The 20,213-nt window shown below is 36.6% G+C and overlaps 1 protein-coding gene across 5 annotated transcripts in view; it reads left to right on the top strand.

The window, feature by feature from the left end:
• The window catches only part of ADGRG6 (adhesion G protein-coupled receptor G6), a 233,546-nt gene that overhangs the window by 119,582 nt on the left and 93,751 nt on the right, over window positions 1-20,213 (top strand). For 3 of the 5 annotated variants that reach the window (XM_073557708.1, XM_073557706.1, XM_073557707.1), the window contains 2 exons: window positions 3,916-3,984; window positions 7,632-7,706. The exons of 1 other annotated variant lie outside the window; for it this stretch is intronic. In XM_073557708.1, coding sequence (XP_073413809.1) covers window positions 3,916-3,984; window positions 7,632-7,706 — 144 coding nt within the window. The remainder of the gene's footprint in view (window positions 1-3,915; window positions 3,985-7,631; window positions 7,707-20,213) is intronic. One more of the 5 variants, XM_073557709.1, reaches the window with a different exon arrangement.

The following is a 20,213-nucleotide window of genomic DNA, read 5'->3' as shown; positions in this document are numbered from 1 at the left end:
AATGTTTATATTTTGCAATTTCAATTATATTGATATAGATAAGAATAGTAACATAGTAACATATCTTCTTTTCAAAAAGGCATGTTTGAAGAACCCAAGCCCATGGGGCAAGTATATTAAAACTGCTGTAAAAGAAAAGAGGATTAGCTCCTGCTAATGGTCCATTTTATAAAATGCCTCTAAATAATGAGATGTATGGCTAATTCCTTTTTCATTTGCACCAGTTTTCATACTTTTCCCCCAGCTTGATCAGGAAAAGTCAGCATGTTTCCATAACTGCATTCACTGGCTTGGTACCTGAAAAGTATAGGAACAGGGAATGCGCCAAATTTCAGCTCTGAAACATTTTGGATTTTTTGCTTCTAGTTTTTGACCAACTTATGAGTTAAATTAATATTATAATTCATTATCCAATATCATTAACCCCTTAACGACCGCCGATACGCCTTTTAACGGCGGTAATTAAGGGTACTTAAACCACAGCGCCGTTAATTCACGGCGCTGTGATTTAAGTGAATAGCGCCCCCCAGTGTCGGATTTTCTCCGGGGTCTCGGCTGCCAGGGGTAGCCGAGACCCCAGAGAACATGAACCGGTCGGTTTTTACCGACCCCCGCTTTTGCGATCGCCGTTATTAACCCTATAACGGCGACCACAAAAAAAAAAAGCCGCGATTTAACATTTAATTTCTCTTTCCTCTGATGTGATCGCACATCAGAGGATAGAGAAATAGGGTCCCCGATCCCCCCGGTCCCCTCCCGGTACCTCTCCCTTGTCCTCCGTCCCCTCCCGGTGGTCCCGCGCCCGCCGGCGTCATCCGATGGGCGCCGCCATCTTGAAAATGGCGGGCGCATGCGCAGTGCGCCCGCCGGGAATCTGCTGGCTCCGGCTGGCAGATTCCATTCATTATTTTGATCACTATGATAAACGATCATAGTGATCAAAATAATAAAAATAGTACATAACCCCCCCTTTTATCACCCCCTTATTCTGGCACACATAATGAAATAAAAAAAATATTTTTTTTTTCAGTTTTCCATAAGGGTTAGTGTTAGGGTTAGGCTAGGGTTAGGGTTAGGGTTAGGCTAGGGGTAGGGTTAGGGTTAGGCTAGGGTTAGGGTTAGGGTTAGGCTAGGGTTAGGGTTAGGCTAGGGTTAGGGTTAGGGTTAGGTTAGGGTTAGGCTAGGGTTAGGGTTAGGCTAGGGTTAGGGTTAGGCTAGGGTTAGGGTTAGGCTAGGGTTAGGCTAGGGTTAGGGTTAGGCTAGGGTTAGGGTTAGGCTAGGGTTAGGGTAAGGTTAGGGCTAGGCTAGGGTTAGGGTTGGGCTAGGGTTAAGGGTTAGGGTTGGGCTAGGGTTAGGGTTGGGCTAGGGTTAAGGGTTAGGGTTGGGCTAGGGTTAAGGGTTAGGGTTGGGCTAGGGTTAGGGCGAACTAGGATTAGGGTTAGGATTAGGGATTAGGGTTGGGATTAGGGTTAGGGGTGTGTTGGGGTTAGGGTTGGAGCAAGAATTGAGGGGTTTCCACTATTTACCCACTTTGGGGGTCTAAAAATTGGGGTCTAAAAAATCACTTTTGTGGAAATAAAAAAGACTTTTTATTTTCACGGCTCTGCGTTTATAAACTTCTGTGACGCGCTTGGGGGTTCAAAGTGCTCACCACACATCTAGATAAGTTCCTTAGGGGGTCTAATTTCCAAAATGGGGTCACTTGTGGGGGGTTTCCACTGTTTAGGCCCATCAGGGGCTCTGCAAACGCAACATGATGCCCGCAAACCATTCCATCAAAGTCTGCATTCCAAAATGGCACTCCTTCCCTTCCGAGCTCTCCCATGCGCCCAAACAGTGGTTCCCCCCCACATATGGGGTATCAGTGTACTCAGGACAAATTGCATAATAACTGTGGGGGTATGATTTCTCCTGTTACCCTTGTAAAAATAAAAATTTGGGCGCGAAAAGATCATTTTTGTGGAAAAAAAATGGATTTCTTATTTTCACGGCTCAGCGTTTATAAACTTCTGTGAAGCACTTGAAGGTTCAAAGTGCTCACCACACATCTAGATAAGTTCCTTCATGGGTCTAGTTTCAAAAATGGAGTCACTTATTGGGAGTTTCCACTGTTTAGGCCCATCAGGGGCTCTGCAAACGCAACATGATGCCCGCAGACCATTCCATCAAAGTCTGCATTCCAAAATGGCACTCCTTCCCTTCCGAGCTCTCCCATGCGCCCAAACAGTGGTTCCTCCCCACATATGGGGTATCAGCGTACTCAGGACAAATCGCATAATAACTGTGGGGGTATGATTTCTCCTGTTACCCTTGTAAAAATAAAAATTTGGGGGTGAAAAGATCATTTTTGTGGAAAAAAAAATGGATTTCTTATTTTCACGGCTCTACGTTATAAACTTCTGTGAAGCACTTGAAGGTTGAAAGTGCTCACCACACATCTAGATAAGTTCCTTAATGGGTCTAGTTTCCAAAATGGGGTCACTTGTTGGAGTTTTCCACTGTTTAGGCACATTAAGGGCTCTCCGAACGCAACATGGCATCCGATCTTAATTCCAGCCAATTCTGCGTTGAAAAAGTCAAACGGTGCTCCATCCCTTGCGAGCTCTGCCGTGTGCTGAAAAAGGGGTTTACCCCCACATATGGGGTATCGGCGTATTCAGGAGAAATTGTACAACAAATTTTGTGGTTGATTTTCGCTTTTAACACTTGTGAAAATAAAAAAAATTGGTTCTGAAGTAATTTTTTTCCAAAAAAAAGTTAAATGTTAATTTTTTCCATCCACATTGCTTTCGGTCCTGTGAAGCACTTAAAGGGTTAATAAACTTCTTGAATGTGGTTTTGAGCACCTTGAGGGGTCGAGTTTTTAGAATGGTGCCACTTTTGGGTATTTTCTGTCATGTACACCCCTCAAAATGACTTTAAATATGATGTGGTCCCTAAAAAAAATGGCTTTGTAAATTTTGTTGTAAAAATGAGAAATCGCTGGTCAACTTTTAACCCTTATAACTTCCTAACAAAAAAAAATTTTGCATCCAAAATTGTGCTGATGTAAAGTAGACATGTGGGAAATGTTATTTATTAAGAAATTTATGTGACACATCTCTCTGATTTAAGGGCATAAAAATGTAAAGTTTTAAAATTGCAAAATTTTACATTTTTTTGCCATATTTCTGTTTTTTTCATAAATAAAGACAAGACTTATCGAAGAAATTTTACCACTAACATGAAGTACAATATGTCACCAAAAAACAATCTCAGAATCAGCAGGATCCATTAAAGCGTTCCAGAGTTATAACCTCATAAAGGGACAGTGGTCAGAATTGTAAAAATTGGCCTGGTCATTAAGCTGCAAACTGGCTCTGTCGCTAAGGGGTTAAACAGTACATTAAAAAAAGTTGAAAGTCATCAAATGATAGTCAATAAAATAATATATATTTGGCAAGTATGATTGTTTTTGCCATCTAGTAAAGATCCTTTAATATTTGCCATTTATGCTCAGGTGTGAACATTTCAATCAGACAGGTGTGCATGTTTGGTCAGCCCTCTCCTTCTCCCTTATCTTGTAGCCCTACCTATGAAACATTTATGGATCTTAGACGTGCCATAAATATCTCTTGTTGGAACACCCTCTTTAAGTACTATCCCTTCTACCATAATAGGTTTCTGGCTTCCCAAAGTTCAGATCCTTGCTCTAAAATATAAAGTGAAAATCAATTTAGTTTGTGTTGTATAGATTTTATTGCACTTGAAATAAGACCAAATTTATAAACATATTAACTGTTGTCAACAATTGTTACAATAGTTACTATTCTCTATGAAGATTATTCTTATTTACATTGTACAATTTGTCATTATACTTCTTTTTATCAGTCTTGTCATTCATGCTTTCATTTGTTTTGTTTATATTTTTGCCAGCTACTGTAACTCCCTCTTTGTCATCTGCTTTGATCACTATTAACATAACCACGTATAGCCCAGTATCTGGTAAGACTTTATATCATGAATTATCTAGTTGAAATTGAAAGAGGATTAATATGCCAATTACCCATTTCTTTTAAGGCAAGCGGGACTTTTTGAATTTCTAAATGCACCATCTTTATATACCGTAATTGGTATTTTTATTGTTGTTATTGAAAGTCAAAAGGAACTAAAAGTAATACAGCATGAAAAGTTTATCCTGACAGCTAGATTTCAAGAGATGAGTTATAAAACATTAAATATATAGGTTTGACAACAGGGATGCATCTCTCTTTTCATTGGAAATTTATAAAAAAAAAGGATAAAAAGGTGGATTCACTCCACGCTGCTTGAAAGATAGAAGTCCAAATGGATATTCAGATGAAAAAGTGGCTTTATTCAATGCGTTTCGGAGTACTATGACTCCTTCATCCGGAAACCACAAAAGTATCTGGAAATTTATGGGAGCTATTAAAACTGCATAGGATTAATGATGGCTCCAGCAATCAGCCTCCTCCCCAGTGTTTTATCACTCATTACAAATGCATCTCACAAAATTAGAATATCATCAAAAAGTTAATTTATTTCAGTTCTTCAATACAAAAAGTGAAACTCATATATTATATAGCGTCATTACAAACAGTGATCACTGTGCTTGATTGGCCAGCAAACTCACCTGACCTTAACCTCATAGAGAATCTATGGGGTATTGTCAAGAGGAAGATGAGAGACACCAGACCTAACAGTGCAGATGAGCTGAAGGCTGCTATCAAAGCAACCAGGGCTTCCGTAACACCTCAGCAGTACCACAGGCTTATCGCCTCCATGCCACGCCACATTGATGCAGTAATTGATGCAAAAGGAGCCCTGACCAAGCATTGAAAGCATTTACTGAACATAGGCCAACATTTTGGATTTTAAAATAATTTTTTCTAGCTGGTGTTATAAAGTATTCTAATTTACTCAGATAATAACTTTTGGGTTTTCATTGGCTGTAAGCCATAATCATCAATATTAACAGAAATAAACACTTGAAATAGATCACTCTGTAATGACTCTATATAATATATGTGTTTCACTTTTTGTATTGAAGAACTGAAATAAATTAACTTTTTGATGATATTCTAATTTTGTGAGAAACACCTGCACCAAGCAGTCATGGACATTATAGCTGTTACAGTGATGAGCAAAAGGATAACAATGTTTTGAACTTTTCACTTTCAGGCTCCATATCTTACTACCCACTGCTGCTTCGAAATTGAGACTACCATCATTTTATAGACAATCATCTTGTAAACATGTAAAACTGTTTAGAGACTTTATATTATCACACATAAGATTATATTAACCCATCTAGTTAAACATTTTATTTAAGTTCCATGTTTGATCAATATTTTCTACATAGCCAACATATTTATGTATTTTTTTTGTATATTTGCATTCAAGATTATTTTCCAATTGTATCTAAATTATTGATTTTGTTTAGATTTAACAAATTTATCAAATGAGAACATTTGACTTTTAATAATAATGACTCAATAGACTGAGCTGCAATCATATTTATTACTTTTTTCACACACCAATCAGAACAATTCACCTATATGTACTTACAGTAGAAAACACACCAATCAAATTATTGCTAAAATACTTTTTAGTTCCCAAATAACACCAACAAAAATCACAAAGTGTGGAACCACTTAAAATGAAATGTAGCAATTAGGTGAGAATCATAAAACCCTTTTAAAAGACTAAATATTTAGTAATATTTGCAGTAAGATGTACAAATACAATAAAAAGGTTTTCCTACTTTCAAAAAACTGTTCTCCATAGGATTTTACTTGTAGCTAACCAGATTCTGCTCATCTTCCCCAGGGCTGGTACCAGATCCATTCCGTTGCTCCAGTCTCGTTTTTAGGCTGAAGTGGTGAGAGCATGACTACAACACACATCACTTCTGCAGCCAATCACTGAGCTCATTGGCTCGCTACTGTAGAGAGTATGAGCTGCCAGGCTCATTGATTGGCTGCAGTGGAGATGTGTGCTGTAGTGACTGGGATACAGTGCAATTCTGGGAGATGATGAATACTATCTGTGTTTGTTCTCTTACAAGTATCCAATCTTTTGGGGACCACTTTTTAAAGGTGGAAACCCCTTTTAAGAACATAAATGAAAACCCAATGTGTGGTGAAAGTAGAAAACAAAGGAAACCATTCACCTCCAAACCAAACAATATGAAAAGCGCATCAGATGAGGAAGGCTATTTGTGTCTTGGTAATTTGCCTTTTGACACTTTGTTGTCATGTCGTTATTGTTTTCAATCGCATGACATGTTACACTCCCAAGTGGGATCTAATACTCACATAGGTGTATTATTATCTCTACTTTCATCCAAGCAGCATTATATTTTATATTATTTATCACTTTGACTGTCATTTATTCCCAGGTAGAATTTTCCCTTCTGCTTTCTAATTTTTTTATCACCCACATATGTTATTATTTATTATTATTATTATTATACATTTATATAGTGCCATTTATTCCATGGCATACTGTATTTAGTAATTGTAATACTGCAGAATCCCACACATAGCCTTAGAGATTTGTAATTGTACTAAGTAAAAATACATATTAGTCATAATATTCAAGAACAATAGTTGGTTTCTGGATAAGTATTAATTTTCAGTTAGCAGCTGATTTTTTTCCTTCTCTTTGTCAATTAATCTGGAAAAAAAACAAAAATTTGATGAAGTTATATAACCTGTACCTGTATCACTCCTCCACATCACCACTGTTTTTCCCACTGGTCCATTGGGATCATCATTTGTCGATTGTCTGCTGCAGTAACATGATGCCTCCCGCATGAATGTTGATCCCAGCAGACTGGTGGGGGGACACAGCGCTAACTACCAAGGAGCCAGGCTGGTCCGGGAGGTGTAGTGCATTTATTTTTCACCTTTCTTCACCCATTAACAATGGCTTATTCAGCAGTGGATAACCCCTATAAGGAGGCTGTTCCAAAAAAAAGTCATAGAAATGGCAGAAGTTACAATTAGAATATATTGAAATCACATGAAAGCAAATGTAAACTTCACACACAAGGTATTTTAGAGGATAAATTATTGCACTATTATCCATATGTAAAAATGTTAGTATCAAGCAATTTGTTGAATATCGTGAATTTCTATATGTGTTCCTTGCTTCCAAATTAGTATAATTGTGGTTTGCAAGCTTGTTATAGCATTGCTTTTTATAAGCCTGGCAATAATGAATGACAGCAATTAATTATGTAGCCATAATATGCAAATTAGGATAATGGTATGTTCACAAACAGCACAATTTCTGAAACTGAAAAGCACTTTCATATGTCTGAATATAGAGATTCTCCAGCATGTGCATGGATTTTTAGAAACTCCAGTCAGATATATCAAACAGTGGTAGACTTGCTGCAAAAAGCCTACCCTGAGTGAACATAGCCTAATGATCACTGCTTTCCACAATGGTTCACATCCTTATACACATGTATAATATGCAAATTATTGAATGGCACCTACTGCTTTATTATTGCACAATAACCTAACCTGCCTAGATTATTGAATTTATTGTCACAACCAATGCTTTACCTAATGGTTCCCAGAATCGCTACTCAAGCTCACATTTTATTGTGTTTTTCCCAGCTATCGTAACAGCTTCACCACCCACTATGATAACTACTAACATGACTAATATCACAGTCGATAACACAGAGCCTGGTAAGAAACCCATGTTATAATGTCTGCTAATGTATTTTATGGTTTATATTTGATATATATTAGAAAACACTAACTAAAGATTCTGTATGGAGCAAAGTGAAAGTCGATTTTATGAAAGCACGAATTAGTATAAAATATAGATTGCTGTAATGTGCATCATTTTTTCCCTAATTGAGGTCATCTTAAAATGTACAGATGATTCTAATATCATTATATTAAGGATTTCTGGCTACGTTATATTTTTGCATACAACAAACAGGCTCCTTATGATGTCCATAAAGCTAAGTACAAACGCCATTGGTGTCAAACTCATCACAGCTGACAAACCGGGTTAATACTCTTCTTAATTAACGTTTGATATGAATAATGAAGAGAGAGTCATGTGACACTTGCTTTTTTGTTATATTTGCATACATACATATTGAATTATATATCTGTTATGAAAATATAGAATAGAATGCTTTGCATATGGAGCATGTATATTATCAGTATGGTATATAGACATTGCGCGCTTGTTCTTTGGAAAGTTTCATGTGTTGTTAATATTGTGTATAATGCTTCTCTCCAGCAATAAGGCCTTTGTATCAAATGCAAATCTAAATGAATCCTGTTATTTTCCTACAAGTAATTTACAGACAGAAGAAATTTGCAGAGGCAAATTTTTATTCAAAAGATTTCTTCACTTTGAAAAATGGCTTTTTATTAAAAGGGTTCCCTGCCAATAAACTGTTCAAAGGGTGTCCCGCTGCTAGATCCTACAGCAGTAACCCATAAGCAAATATTCAGTTTCCTTGTAGTACCATGGTAGGAAATGTCACCGTTCTTATAAAATCAATGGGATGTGAATGAGAGTTGGTTCTTCTAACCACTCTTGCCTATGATTAACTAATTAATAGCATAATTAGTAATAATTATAATTTCACTAAGATATTCCATTACTTAATGATCGCAGGGGGTTTGACCTCTAGAGCCTCTACTGATCCTGAGATTGAAGGGGCTGTAGCATTGCTTCACAGTTTGCCCCTCTTACAGGGGTGCTCCTGACTACGATCTTCATCACAGTTCCTTCCAAGTTACTGGTGTCAGCTGTCATTTCCAGCATAGCCGGTTACCCGGAAATGTCTCTATTCAGGAAAATCTGTAAAGGTTGATGCATTGTTGAAGCAGACCTGTGGCTCCTTTATTCTCTGGCATGGTAAGTGTTCTAGAAATCAAACCTCCAGTGACCAAGAAGTAGGAATAGAGTACACGTCACTCCGTCTTCGAGGTGCAGGGAAAAGGATACCACTCCTCAAGACGTATAGTATAAGAAATTCCGGCACTCAAAAGAAGCACAGTATATGCAGAAGAAATTTATTTGTACAACAGATTCTCCCAAAATTATATGACGTTTCGGTCTAGAACTCAGACCTTCATCAGACTGGGAACAAAAGACAGAAAAACACAAAAAATCAATTAAAAACATAAAAACCACTGTGTTTCAAAATCAATATTACAAGGGCTAATGGAAGATGATACTCATCATAAATGTATAAATATATGACAAAAAACGAGAAACACCAGTTAACACAAGGTTCACACTTCAAATATGACAGAAGTATCTAAAATGTTGATACTATAACATAGTTACTTGTTACTAATAAAAGAACATTCAAGGAAATAAGGAAAAAAATAAAAAATAAAAAATGACAAATATAATGTAAAAAATAAAATTAAAAAAATTAAAAGAAATGAAAGAACGAAAATGAAATGGATGAAAAAATAAAAATGCAAAAAAAAATTATATATAGAAAAATATAGAAAAAAAGGAAAAATGAAAAAAATAAATAAAAAATAAATTAAAAGAGTGAAAAAAGTGAGAAAAAAGTGAGAAAAATGTGAAAAAAGATAAAAAAAACAGAAAAAACTGACCAATAGCAATGTAAATATATAGTAGTAGAATGCATAGTAACAGGCATAATGATGGAGGACAATAGAGAACAGAAATAGACTGGTATGTAAGCTTACCCTTTTTGGGGGGAGAGAGATCAAGCTCTTGGGACAAAGGGTGAAAGTCAGGAAAAAACTCATAAAAAAAGCTCACATGTAAAAATGAGTGGATAGGAGAAACAGAGAGGTAATGGTTAAATACCTGTGGGCACATAGTCAGGCGTGTACACAGCCCTGGCAGGGGGGCTGGGGCACCCTGTGGTTAAGCGTACAGTGAGGCATGAAGGCGCTTTAAATACCGGAGGTGGCTGCTATAAGTGACGACACTTCCGGAAGTGTAATACTCGAAATGAAGTAGCGGTGGAACGCAGATGGCGTTCAAATGAATCGCAATCGTTCTTTCATTTCTTTTCATTTTTTTCATTTTATTTTTTACATTGTATTTGTCGTTTTTTATTTTTTTCCTTATTTCCTTGAATGTTCTTTTATTAATACTCTTATTCATTTCTACAAAGAATATTTCTACTTATCGTGGCTGTCTTCCATGGACTTTCCATGCTCACATATATCTCCATACCTCTAGGAACTAGTTATTTTTGTATATTTCATTTGGTCCGGTAATTTCTCCAAAATTTATTTTATTTTTTTACTGTACGCAACTAAACATGATACAAGTAACTATGTTATATTATCAACATTTTAGACACTTCTGTCATATATGAAGTGTGAACCTTGTGTTAACTGGTGTTTCTCGTTTTTGTTATATATTTGTACATTTATGATGAGTATCATCTTCCATTAGCCCTTGTAATATTGATTCTGAAACACAGTGGTTTTTATGTTTTTAATTGATTTTTTTGTGTTTTTCTGTCTTTTGTTCCCAGTCTGATGAAGGTCTGAGTTGTAGACCGAAACGTCATATAATTTTGGGAGAATCTGTTGTACAAATAAATTTCTTCTGCATATACTTCTTTTCAGTGCTGGAATTTCTTATACTACTACTACTAGTGATCAAGAAGTGATGCCATATCCTAGTGATATGCCATGACGTACCGACGTACTGAGATGGGACTATGTCTTTAATGAGTAACCGTCGTTTTCACTTTTATTCCAAAAATCAGTAGTAGACATGAACATAAGAAACTATGTAATACATCTTAGCAGAAAAATATTCTTCTTTCTCCACCAGGACTTATCATTCCTTTTCAAAAATCTCAATTCACTGGTGAAATCTGAATTCCATAAAGACATAATTTTATGAGATTGAAATTATAGATGAAAGTTACTTTTGATAAGGCAAGAGGAAGGAGAAGGGATGGTCTCTGCCTCTAGCTCCTTTTCCTCTTCGCTTCCCTCTGCATAGAATTTTGTCAGTAATAACTGTCATCTCCTATCTCAGTAATGGAAAAATCTGTCTACACTGAATACAGATTTTATCCAAGAATTGAGAATTTGATTAATGTACGATAACTTCTGGCAGAGAAAGAAGCAGATTTCTTTGATAAGATATATTACAAAGTTTCAAAGTTTATGTAATAAAAATTAGAACTACGGTTCCTCTTTAGTAGAAGGACTTAAAGTTGTCTATATGTCTGGAAAGCAGTAATGGGAAGTTCATGTTTGGTAACCCAAAGTAAAGCCTACACTTATACTTATATATTCAGGAAACATATTTATAGAATGATTATTAGGAATTCCAAATGCTACATGTAACGTGAAACAGACTGAATGGGAAACCAGATACATTCTGTCATTAATGCTATAGTATATAAGGAATTTTCAACATCTGCAAATGTCTAAGATATGAGTGAAGGTTCGACTTAGGTGTACCAAAGTTCAAAGTTATATTTTTAATTGTTAGACATCTGAAGTGAATTTCTGTACATAATCAATGTAATGTTACAATCACATACAGTATATTTCAAGTAAAATTTTTTGCATCAAGTTGACAGAAATGTATTTTTGTTGCAAGTAACTGCTTTTTTTCAATCTATTTATTGTATGGCATAACATATACAGATCTGCAGGAACTCAAAGTTCCTGCTACATTTTCCATCAGAATGAAGAGAAACCTAGTTACCCGTCCTTGGGAAGGATGGCAGCAACAAATGCAAGACTCAAAAATAAAAGGTGTACGCAGTATAGGGATTATTTCTACTCCAATAGTGTGGCCAGTGAAACAGAGACCAGCATCTTCTGAAAAAAGTACGACAAGCAAAATACCATTCAACTTCTGGTTAATGACAACCCCATCAATATGGACGTCATCTATAAATCATAGGATAACCACCATGGTCAGTACAGAGGGTGAAGTAATTCAAGAAAACAGGTCCACAAGCACAGTATTATCTGGTAATGTTTTAGCTATTTTAAAGAATGTTTCAAGCAAATTATCTTTATTATTTGGAGAAGATGAAATCTCAAAAATGGAGACAGCAGGGTCTGGAAGTGAAGATGAATGGCGTAATGTTTCAGTGATGGAACCAGATAATATGCCTTTCAGTAGAACACAGCTTAGCAATACTAATAACATGAAAATAAATCAAACATGGTGGCCACAATGGATTATGCATAACTTTGACAATTTTACTCCACCCTTGAATGCTAAAAGTGTAGTAAAGTATAGTAATGAATACAGCAAAAAGACATCAGAATATTTCTATCGTGATCACGCAAGTGGAAGTCATGATAATAGTACTGAAAGTGCATCTGAAAAAAAGAACAATACAACAAGTAAACTACCATTTTTAATAAATGACTCAGATATTGTATCCTCTGTGGTGACATCAACAGAAGAATTCAAGTCAGGAAGATCAAATAATAAAGGACTTGAAAGGTTTTATAGTTTTCAAACTCCAAGTAGTTATGAGATATATGATGTGAAAAACACAGAAGAAGCAAAATATGTTCAGGAGGATAATGTTAGCGTATCTACAGAATCTCCGTCTGATGCACAAACCACTCAACCAAATAATTTAGCTCCTACTTTATTAAGGAATCAAGTAGTGGACTCAGTATATGCACAGAACATTTTATTTACCGACAGTGTGTCTTGTGATCCTGTCTCCAGTTGTACCATAGTGTACAACATATTACCTACCCAATCAAAGCTGTCTCTTGGAAGTTTATTGGCTCACAGAGCAAATATGCACCATGTAAATATCAACAATATGGAGTATACCTTACATCCAACATTGGTAGAAGAGCTGTTACCAACAAGAACAAGACATCATGAAGGATTATACAGTACAGTATTAAATCTGGATAGTATGCCCTTAGATAGACAAACTATACATTTCACGGAAGCAAAAAAGACTGATATTCTGAATTCGAGGGGGCAAGAACAATACCATTTGATGACCTCAAGTTATGATGTGTCAGACAATCAGTGGAAGAACCTTATACTCAACTATGAAAAAAACAGTGAGAACTTCAAATTGTACATGGTTGGTCCAACCACTGAACTTCCATTTGATACTTCATCTACTGGAATTGTCAGCCCACATCCAACTGTTGAACTCAATGAGTATCAAACACATGTTGACGCAATGGACTTTTCTGGTGAAGATGATTTTTTCGAAGCTGAAAAGTTGTATTTAGTGTCTAGGAGTCATACAGTTGAATCCACTGACGCTATTGCAGGACTTTCACAAATGAATACAACATTTCACCTGACCCCAACAAAGACATTGTCAAATTATTTGCCATCAACACTTATTGCCCAACCAGTAGGTAATGATAAATTTACATCAAATATAACGCCAAGCAACTCTTTAGATCTAAAAGATTTAGAAAGCACGACACAGTTACAGATTGGAAGAAATCTAGATGAAATTGACCTAAGCATTTCTATAATCGATCATTCCTCACAACAGTCTTTTGGCAGTCAAAAGTCTTCTGATGTAGCTAACAAAATGAAACTTGTGCCATGCACTATTCAGGTTTTGATTAATCCCGAGCAACAACATCAACAACATTCTGCTCATCCAGAATTTATCAAACCTCAGGGTACATTGCAAACTTTAGATATAACATTACAAGCGAGTGAAATCAGTATCTTGACAGCAAGTAGTGGCATTAATGATGACTCACTAAAGCAAAGTAATTTTATCAGTAAGGAAGAGTCATTAGAAATAAGATACAACACCTATATGGCAACACCCCCGCTCGAATATAATCTCTTATCAACCACATCTGAAACCTATTTGATGCATAATGGTCAACAAATATCAACAACAACCAGGTTACCATCTTTAATCATACAGACCCAGAGTGATGTAAATGCTGCTCAGATTTCTCATCTGACTACAAGCTCAATAATAAATAATGTATGGAATTACTGGAAAATTATAACCCTCCCTGAAAATCCTGGAAAATCAATCGGCATTATGGAAAAAACTCAAACAGTGGTGTTAGCAAATAAGGATAACGAGCATCTTTCTGAAAGTTTTGCCACGTTAGGATTTTCAGACTCCAAACTAACAGATCTTATAAAAGAGAATTCTCTTGTTTTCGAAACTGGATTTCCGCATCAGCCTACGCATCAAGAAGATTACTTTAATAACACCAGTCAAAAGCTTGTAAGCAATGGCTCATTTGAAGCAATTACATTGGCTCCACCAGACCTGCTGTGCCAGTGCAGTCATCTGTCTGATGTTACCTGTTTCTGTGGACAGGAGGTTAACAGCAGTATGTAGATGCATCTTCCTAGACTAGACACCCCCTTAATGATAGTCATATCTTTCAATAGATAATTGCTTGAAGAAAACTTTAGTGCTATTAAATGTGTTTGTAGTAGAAAATATTATTTTATTTATGCAATATTATTCAGAAAATAATTCATCAAATCATTTATATTGTACTAAATATAAATATTAACTAGTAGATAATGTTTATGCTGTGATTCTGCAATAAATTTCCCACTAAAAGTAATATATTTTAACTTTATTAATATACTTATAAGGCGATTGCAAAGTTTGGACACCATGTCAACATTTTTTTTGCAGTTGAGTATTATCTCACATTTTATGCCATATAATATCCATAGAATAGTTTGCTAACTTATACACCACTATCATATTGCACAGCGCCTTACAGATATTGTCATGGTTGTCTCCACTGGGGCTCACATTCTAAATTTCCTATCAGTATGTCTTTGGCGTGTGGGAGGAAACTAGATTACCTGGTGGAAACCCACGCAAACATACAGACTCTTTGCAGATGTTGTCCTTGGTAGGATTTAAACCTAGGACGCTAGCACTGCAAAGCAACACTGCTAACCACTGAGCCACCATCCTGGCCATGTTTTAGTTAAATGAAAATGCTTAGGACGTGCTAAAGAACCCTGAACTACACACATGTAGCCCCATCATTTTCAGTATTGGACATGATTTTGTTTTCCCTTTAAATAGCAGTTGTCCTCAGTTCCTAATTTTAAATTTTTAATATTGGTCAATTGAAATTGTAAATTGTTTCCCAATTCTATAATAAGCTTAACTACTTGTAATTATGGTAGTTACAGCAATTTTTGGACCCGGCTCTGAACAAGGTATGGCTAAGGGCAGTGTTTTATGAAAGCATCATCTTTAAAATTATGCCAAACTTTAGAGATATGCGAGAGATTTATTTATTCTATACTGTTTTTAATGAAAGCGAGTTCTTTTTCAACTTAACGTTCAGTGCACATAGCCTGCCATTGTTCTCAACAGCACAGGTGCTGTTTACACAGAACAATGCGCTGCTGAGAACAATGATTTTTTGCAGCACAAAAGATTATTTCACTCCATGAGCAAATTGCTTGTCCATTGGGTGATCCCCAGTCTGTTTAGCAGCCAGTTTACACAGGCCAACCCTGCTTCAGTTGCAGACTGAATGCTCTGTAATAAAGCGCATTGCATATAGGCAGCCATTGTTCTTGGCAGCGCAGGTCCTTTTTACACAGGATGAAGCGTTGGCAAGAGCGTTTTGCTTTTTCGTTCGGTGATCGGCCGCCTGTTTAGACTGCAAATTTATCGTGAATGAGTGTTCATAGGAATGTTTGCTCACGATAATCCTGCAGTATAAATGGACTCTCAGTTATATAGTGGAATAATATATTATGAATCCAGTGTGAACACAACTAATCCACTGTATGTATACATGATTTATCGTATAGATGGATAGATTGTATCACACTACTGTCAGTTCATATAAATTTTACTTGATAAATCACCAATAAATGAATATAGAACTAATAATAAAATCATATAACTTCATACACAGTAAAACATTTATAAATATTGTGAATATTTTGGCATTGACATCAATATTTATTTGACTATATAAATATGTTAAATTGTCACAATATATATCTTATTTTTTTGTGTGCTTTTGTACTCAAAAATAGCTTTCAATACACACAATAAAATACCCAATAGTCCATAGAACGGAAGATAGCCTATCACTTTAAAGGGGAACTTGTCATATAAAATAATGCTATTAACCTGCAGATATGGGATAAATCTGTAGGTTAATAGCGTTATTTTGCATGTCAGCATTCTGACACTGTGCCTTTCTGACACTGAAAGCCCCGCTGCCGGGAGGAAATAAACTTTATTCCACCCGGCAGACTTGGGCTTCTAGTCATAGAAGTGGCTGCGGTACAATTCCAGTCACTGATTGACAGCAGGCTCAAAATTAGGTTGGGATCACACATGCAAGAAACTCCGATGAGTCTTGCATGTTAATACCCGGCACTGCCGCCTGCACTCGGATTGGAGAGTGCGGCCGTATAGCATTACATGCAGCTGCACGCTTCGCTCCCAAGTGCCGGCGGCAGTGCCAGGTATTAAGATGCGAGACTCGTCCAAGTTTCTTGCATGTGTGATCCTAGCATTAGAGCCGGCTGTCAGTCAGTGCCGGGGGTGAGGTTACAGCCACCGCTATCTGTGCACAGAGCGGTGACTGAAACTGTACCGGCACCAGCCCTATGACTGGTAGCTGAACGCTGCCGGGAGGAATAAGGTTAATTGGTGCCCCCAGGTGTCAGAGCACTATCAACCTGCAGATTAACCCCGTATCTACAGATAAACAGCCTTATTTTAAATGACAGGTTCCTTTTAAATTCGCTATAGTTGGTGCTTTTATTTTTTCTAAGAAATATATCTTTTTAAGTTGAATAGTCTTGTTAATTATATCCGCAATGATTCAGTGGTTTGTGAACTGATATTTACTTGTGAATATAATAGACATATTTGACATGGATCTCACCATAGCCATATGATTTATTTGCACTTCATCTTCTGCTTTTAAATGATAATTTACTGGAGCGGATACTGATAAGCCCCAAATGTAAAAAAAATTGTTCATATAGGCGACATGATAACACACGTTCAGAATGTTTTTGTGCTGGAAATGAAAGATCCGTCATTATACCCACAGTGAATATCAGGTCACATAGCTCTTAGTGTTCAAGTTCTGAAATAATTGACAAGTATTTTACTATGTATGAAATGATATTCTTTTATTATTCACTTTTATATTAAATGTAATTATTGATCTTTTTTTACTGAAAGTATATGAATTGATGGTTGTGATATCAATATATTTTTTTATTTAATTCCATTTATGATATGCCAGGACCTGGTGTATACTATAACACTTTAGTAGCATTTTAATGTTTTAATGCAGATTTCTCTGAATGCTTACTAATGGTTCTGCTTTACATGCGACCCCATTTGCATCACTTATGTTGTAGCAGAAAATTAAAAGAATAAAAGAATGCAATACATATAAACACATCTTCATAACTTGATTTATGGCTTTTTGTAAATATTTCTGCAATTTACATATGTAGAAAAATATGGAGCAAGTGACATAAAGAAAGATGTGAGAGTTGTGTTTACAAGTCCCTTCCATGTATTTATGCTATAAAACAGTGGTTAAGGTGTGTTCTTACAGCCCAAAGCTGAGCACATAGTAAAAGAAAGGATTGATGCACTCACATACACTGCTGGAGTCAATTTTATAGATGTCTCCGCTTTACATGTGACTATGCGTGACTAAATGTCATTTAAATCTTTGAGTTCATACGCTGACTTAAGGACTTAATTCATCATAATTACTGTTAAAATAGGAACATTTTCTACACGTGAAAAAGAAATCCTTCCACATAATAAAAAGAAGAAGAGAAAAGATGTGTACAGAATGTCAAGGTTTAAGATAATCAGTTTCTGTTGAATAATAGTCATCATTATCTTGTGCATCTCAAGCTGTTGTGAAACTATACCTCCCAGTATGGCGTGACAGCAGCAAACCAACTTCTGTAAAAAAAAGGGGAACTTGTCATATAAAATAATGCTATTAACCTGCAGATATGGGATAAATCTGTAGGTTAATAGCGTTATTTTGCATGTCAGCATTCAAGGGGGTGCGCTGCCGATTGTGGCCGGGTGTCAGCAGATGCAATAAGTCAAAGACTGCTCCTGGCACTTAAACCCCCCGAAATACTGTGATCAAACAAGATCGCAGCATTCTGGAAGCTGGCACAGGGGCAGATAGCCCTTTTGCCTTTGGATCAGAGACCCTGCGGCATGACGCGGGGTCCCTATCGTTGCCATGGTGAGAGGATGTCGTCATGATGACATCCAGCTCACCAGAGCTAGGAAAGTTGCTGATCATGCACAGTGCATGATCAGCAAGTCTCCCTGTGTCAGTGCAGCGCTGATAGCTTCTATGGCATGCAGATGCTGCTTCATCTGTATACTATAGAAGCGATAAGCCTGCAAAAAATTATTGTCCCATAGTGGGACTAAGTAAAAAAAATTGGGGAAAAAGTAAAAAAAAGTTTTAAAAAATGGTAAAAATATTTTTTAAAAAATCAAAAATAATAATAAAAAAAACATTATATATTCTATCAATAAATAAATATTTGAATTTAAAAAAAATCTTAACAATAAAACTGCACAAATTTGGTATTGCCGTGTCCGCAACAAGCCAACCTATAAAACTGTCTCACTAGTTAACCCCTTTAGTCAACACGATTAAACAAAAACAAGGCAAAAAACAATGCTTTATCATCATACCTCCGAACAAAATGTGGAATAACACACGATCAAAAAGGCAGATATAAATAAACATGGTACCGCTGAAAATTTCATCTTGTCCCACAAAAATACAAGCCACATACAGTGTCAGTGAAAAAATAAAAAAGTTATAGCTGTCAGTATATAGTGATGCAAAAAAAATTATTTTTTCTATAGAATAGTTTTTATTGTATAAAAGCGCCAAAGCATAAAAAAGATATAAATGAGGCATTGCTGTAATCGTACTAACCCAAAGAATAAACCTGCCTTATCAGTTCTACCGCACGAAATTGTATAAACGCCTCCCCAAAAGAAATTCATGAATTGCTGTTTTTTTTCTGTCTCCCAAAAATCGGAAAAGAAAGCGATAAAAAAAATAAAAACATCAGCTCGTCCTGCAAAAAACAAGACCTCACATGACTCTGTGGGCCAAAATATGGAAAAATTATAGCTCTCAAAATGTAGTGATGCAAAAACTACTTTTGCAATAAAGAGTGTCTTTTAGCGTGTGACAGCTGCCAAACATAAAAACCTGCTATAAGGCCTGTTTCACACGTCCTGATATTTCCGGTACCGGAGATGTCAGTGTCCGTGTGTGTAATACGTGTGGCAACCATGTGCCGCATCAGTACCACACAGACAGGCGCCAGGGAAGAAGCGATGCAGTATGAGCTGTTCCCTGGTGTTGGAGCTCTCATCATTCTCCCCTGCTCTGCCGGTGATCGGTGCGAGCAGGGAAGAATGATGAGAGTTACATTTATGTGATAAAAGAGACAGCAGGCGGCAGCTGATGGGACTATTACTTCCATTAGCCTACCCCTGCTGCTGCTAATAACAGTGACAGCGGGAGCGACTGAATACTGGGGTATTCATCAGCCACTGTCTGTGCTATAAATAAATGAAAGAAATGGCGTGGGTTCCCCTGTATTTTCTATACCAAGCCAGGCAAAACTCACTGCTGGGGGCTACAATCCTTAGCTGTCAGCTTCAGCAAGGTTGGTTATCAGTAATAGAGGGTTCCCCACGCTGTTTTTTTAAATTATTTAAATAACTAATTTTAAAAAAATGGCATGGGGTCACCCTATTTTTGACAACCAGCCTTGCTAAAGCGTACAGCTGGGGGCTGGTATTCTCAGGCTGGTAAGGGGACATTGATATAGGCCCCCCATCTATTAGAAACAAACCGTAGTTTTCTCCCACATATGGGGTATCAGCGTACTCAGGACAAATTGGACAACAACTTTTGGGGTTCAATTTCTCCTGTTACCCTTGGGAAATTTAAAAATGGGGGACTAAAAGATCATTTTTGTGGGAAAAAAATATGATTTTTTATTTTCATGGCTGGGCATAATAAACTTTTGTGAAACACCTGGAGGTTCAAAGTGCTCACCACACATCTAGATAAGTTCCTTGGGGAGTCTAGTTTCAAAATGGGGTCACGTTTTGGGGGTTTACACTGTTTAGGCACATCAGGGACTCTCCAAATGTGACATGAAGCCCACAGGTCATTCCATCA

Source organism: Dendrobates tinctorius, unplaced genomic scaffold (genome assembly GCF_039654945.1).
Source record: "Dendrobates tinctorius isolate UK_male_01 unplaced genomic scaffold, ASM3965494v1 ptg000250l, whole genome shotgun sequence".
In the NCBI taxonomy this organism is placed as follows: Eukaryota; Metazoa; Chordata; class Amphibia; order Anura; family Dendrobatidae; genus Dendrobates; species Dendrobates tinctorius.
The sequence above is the reverse complement of the archived record's forward strand: the minus strand, read 5'-3'. Positions and strand labels throughout refer to the sequence as shown.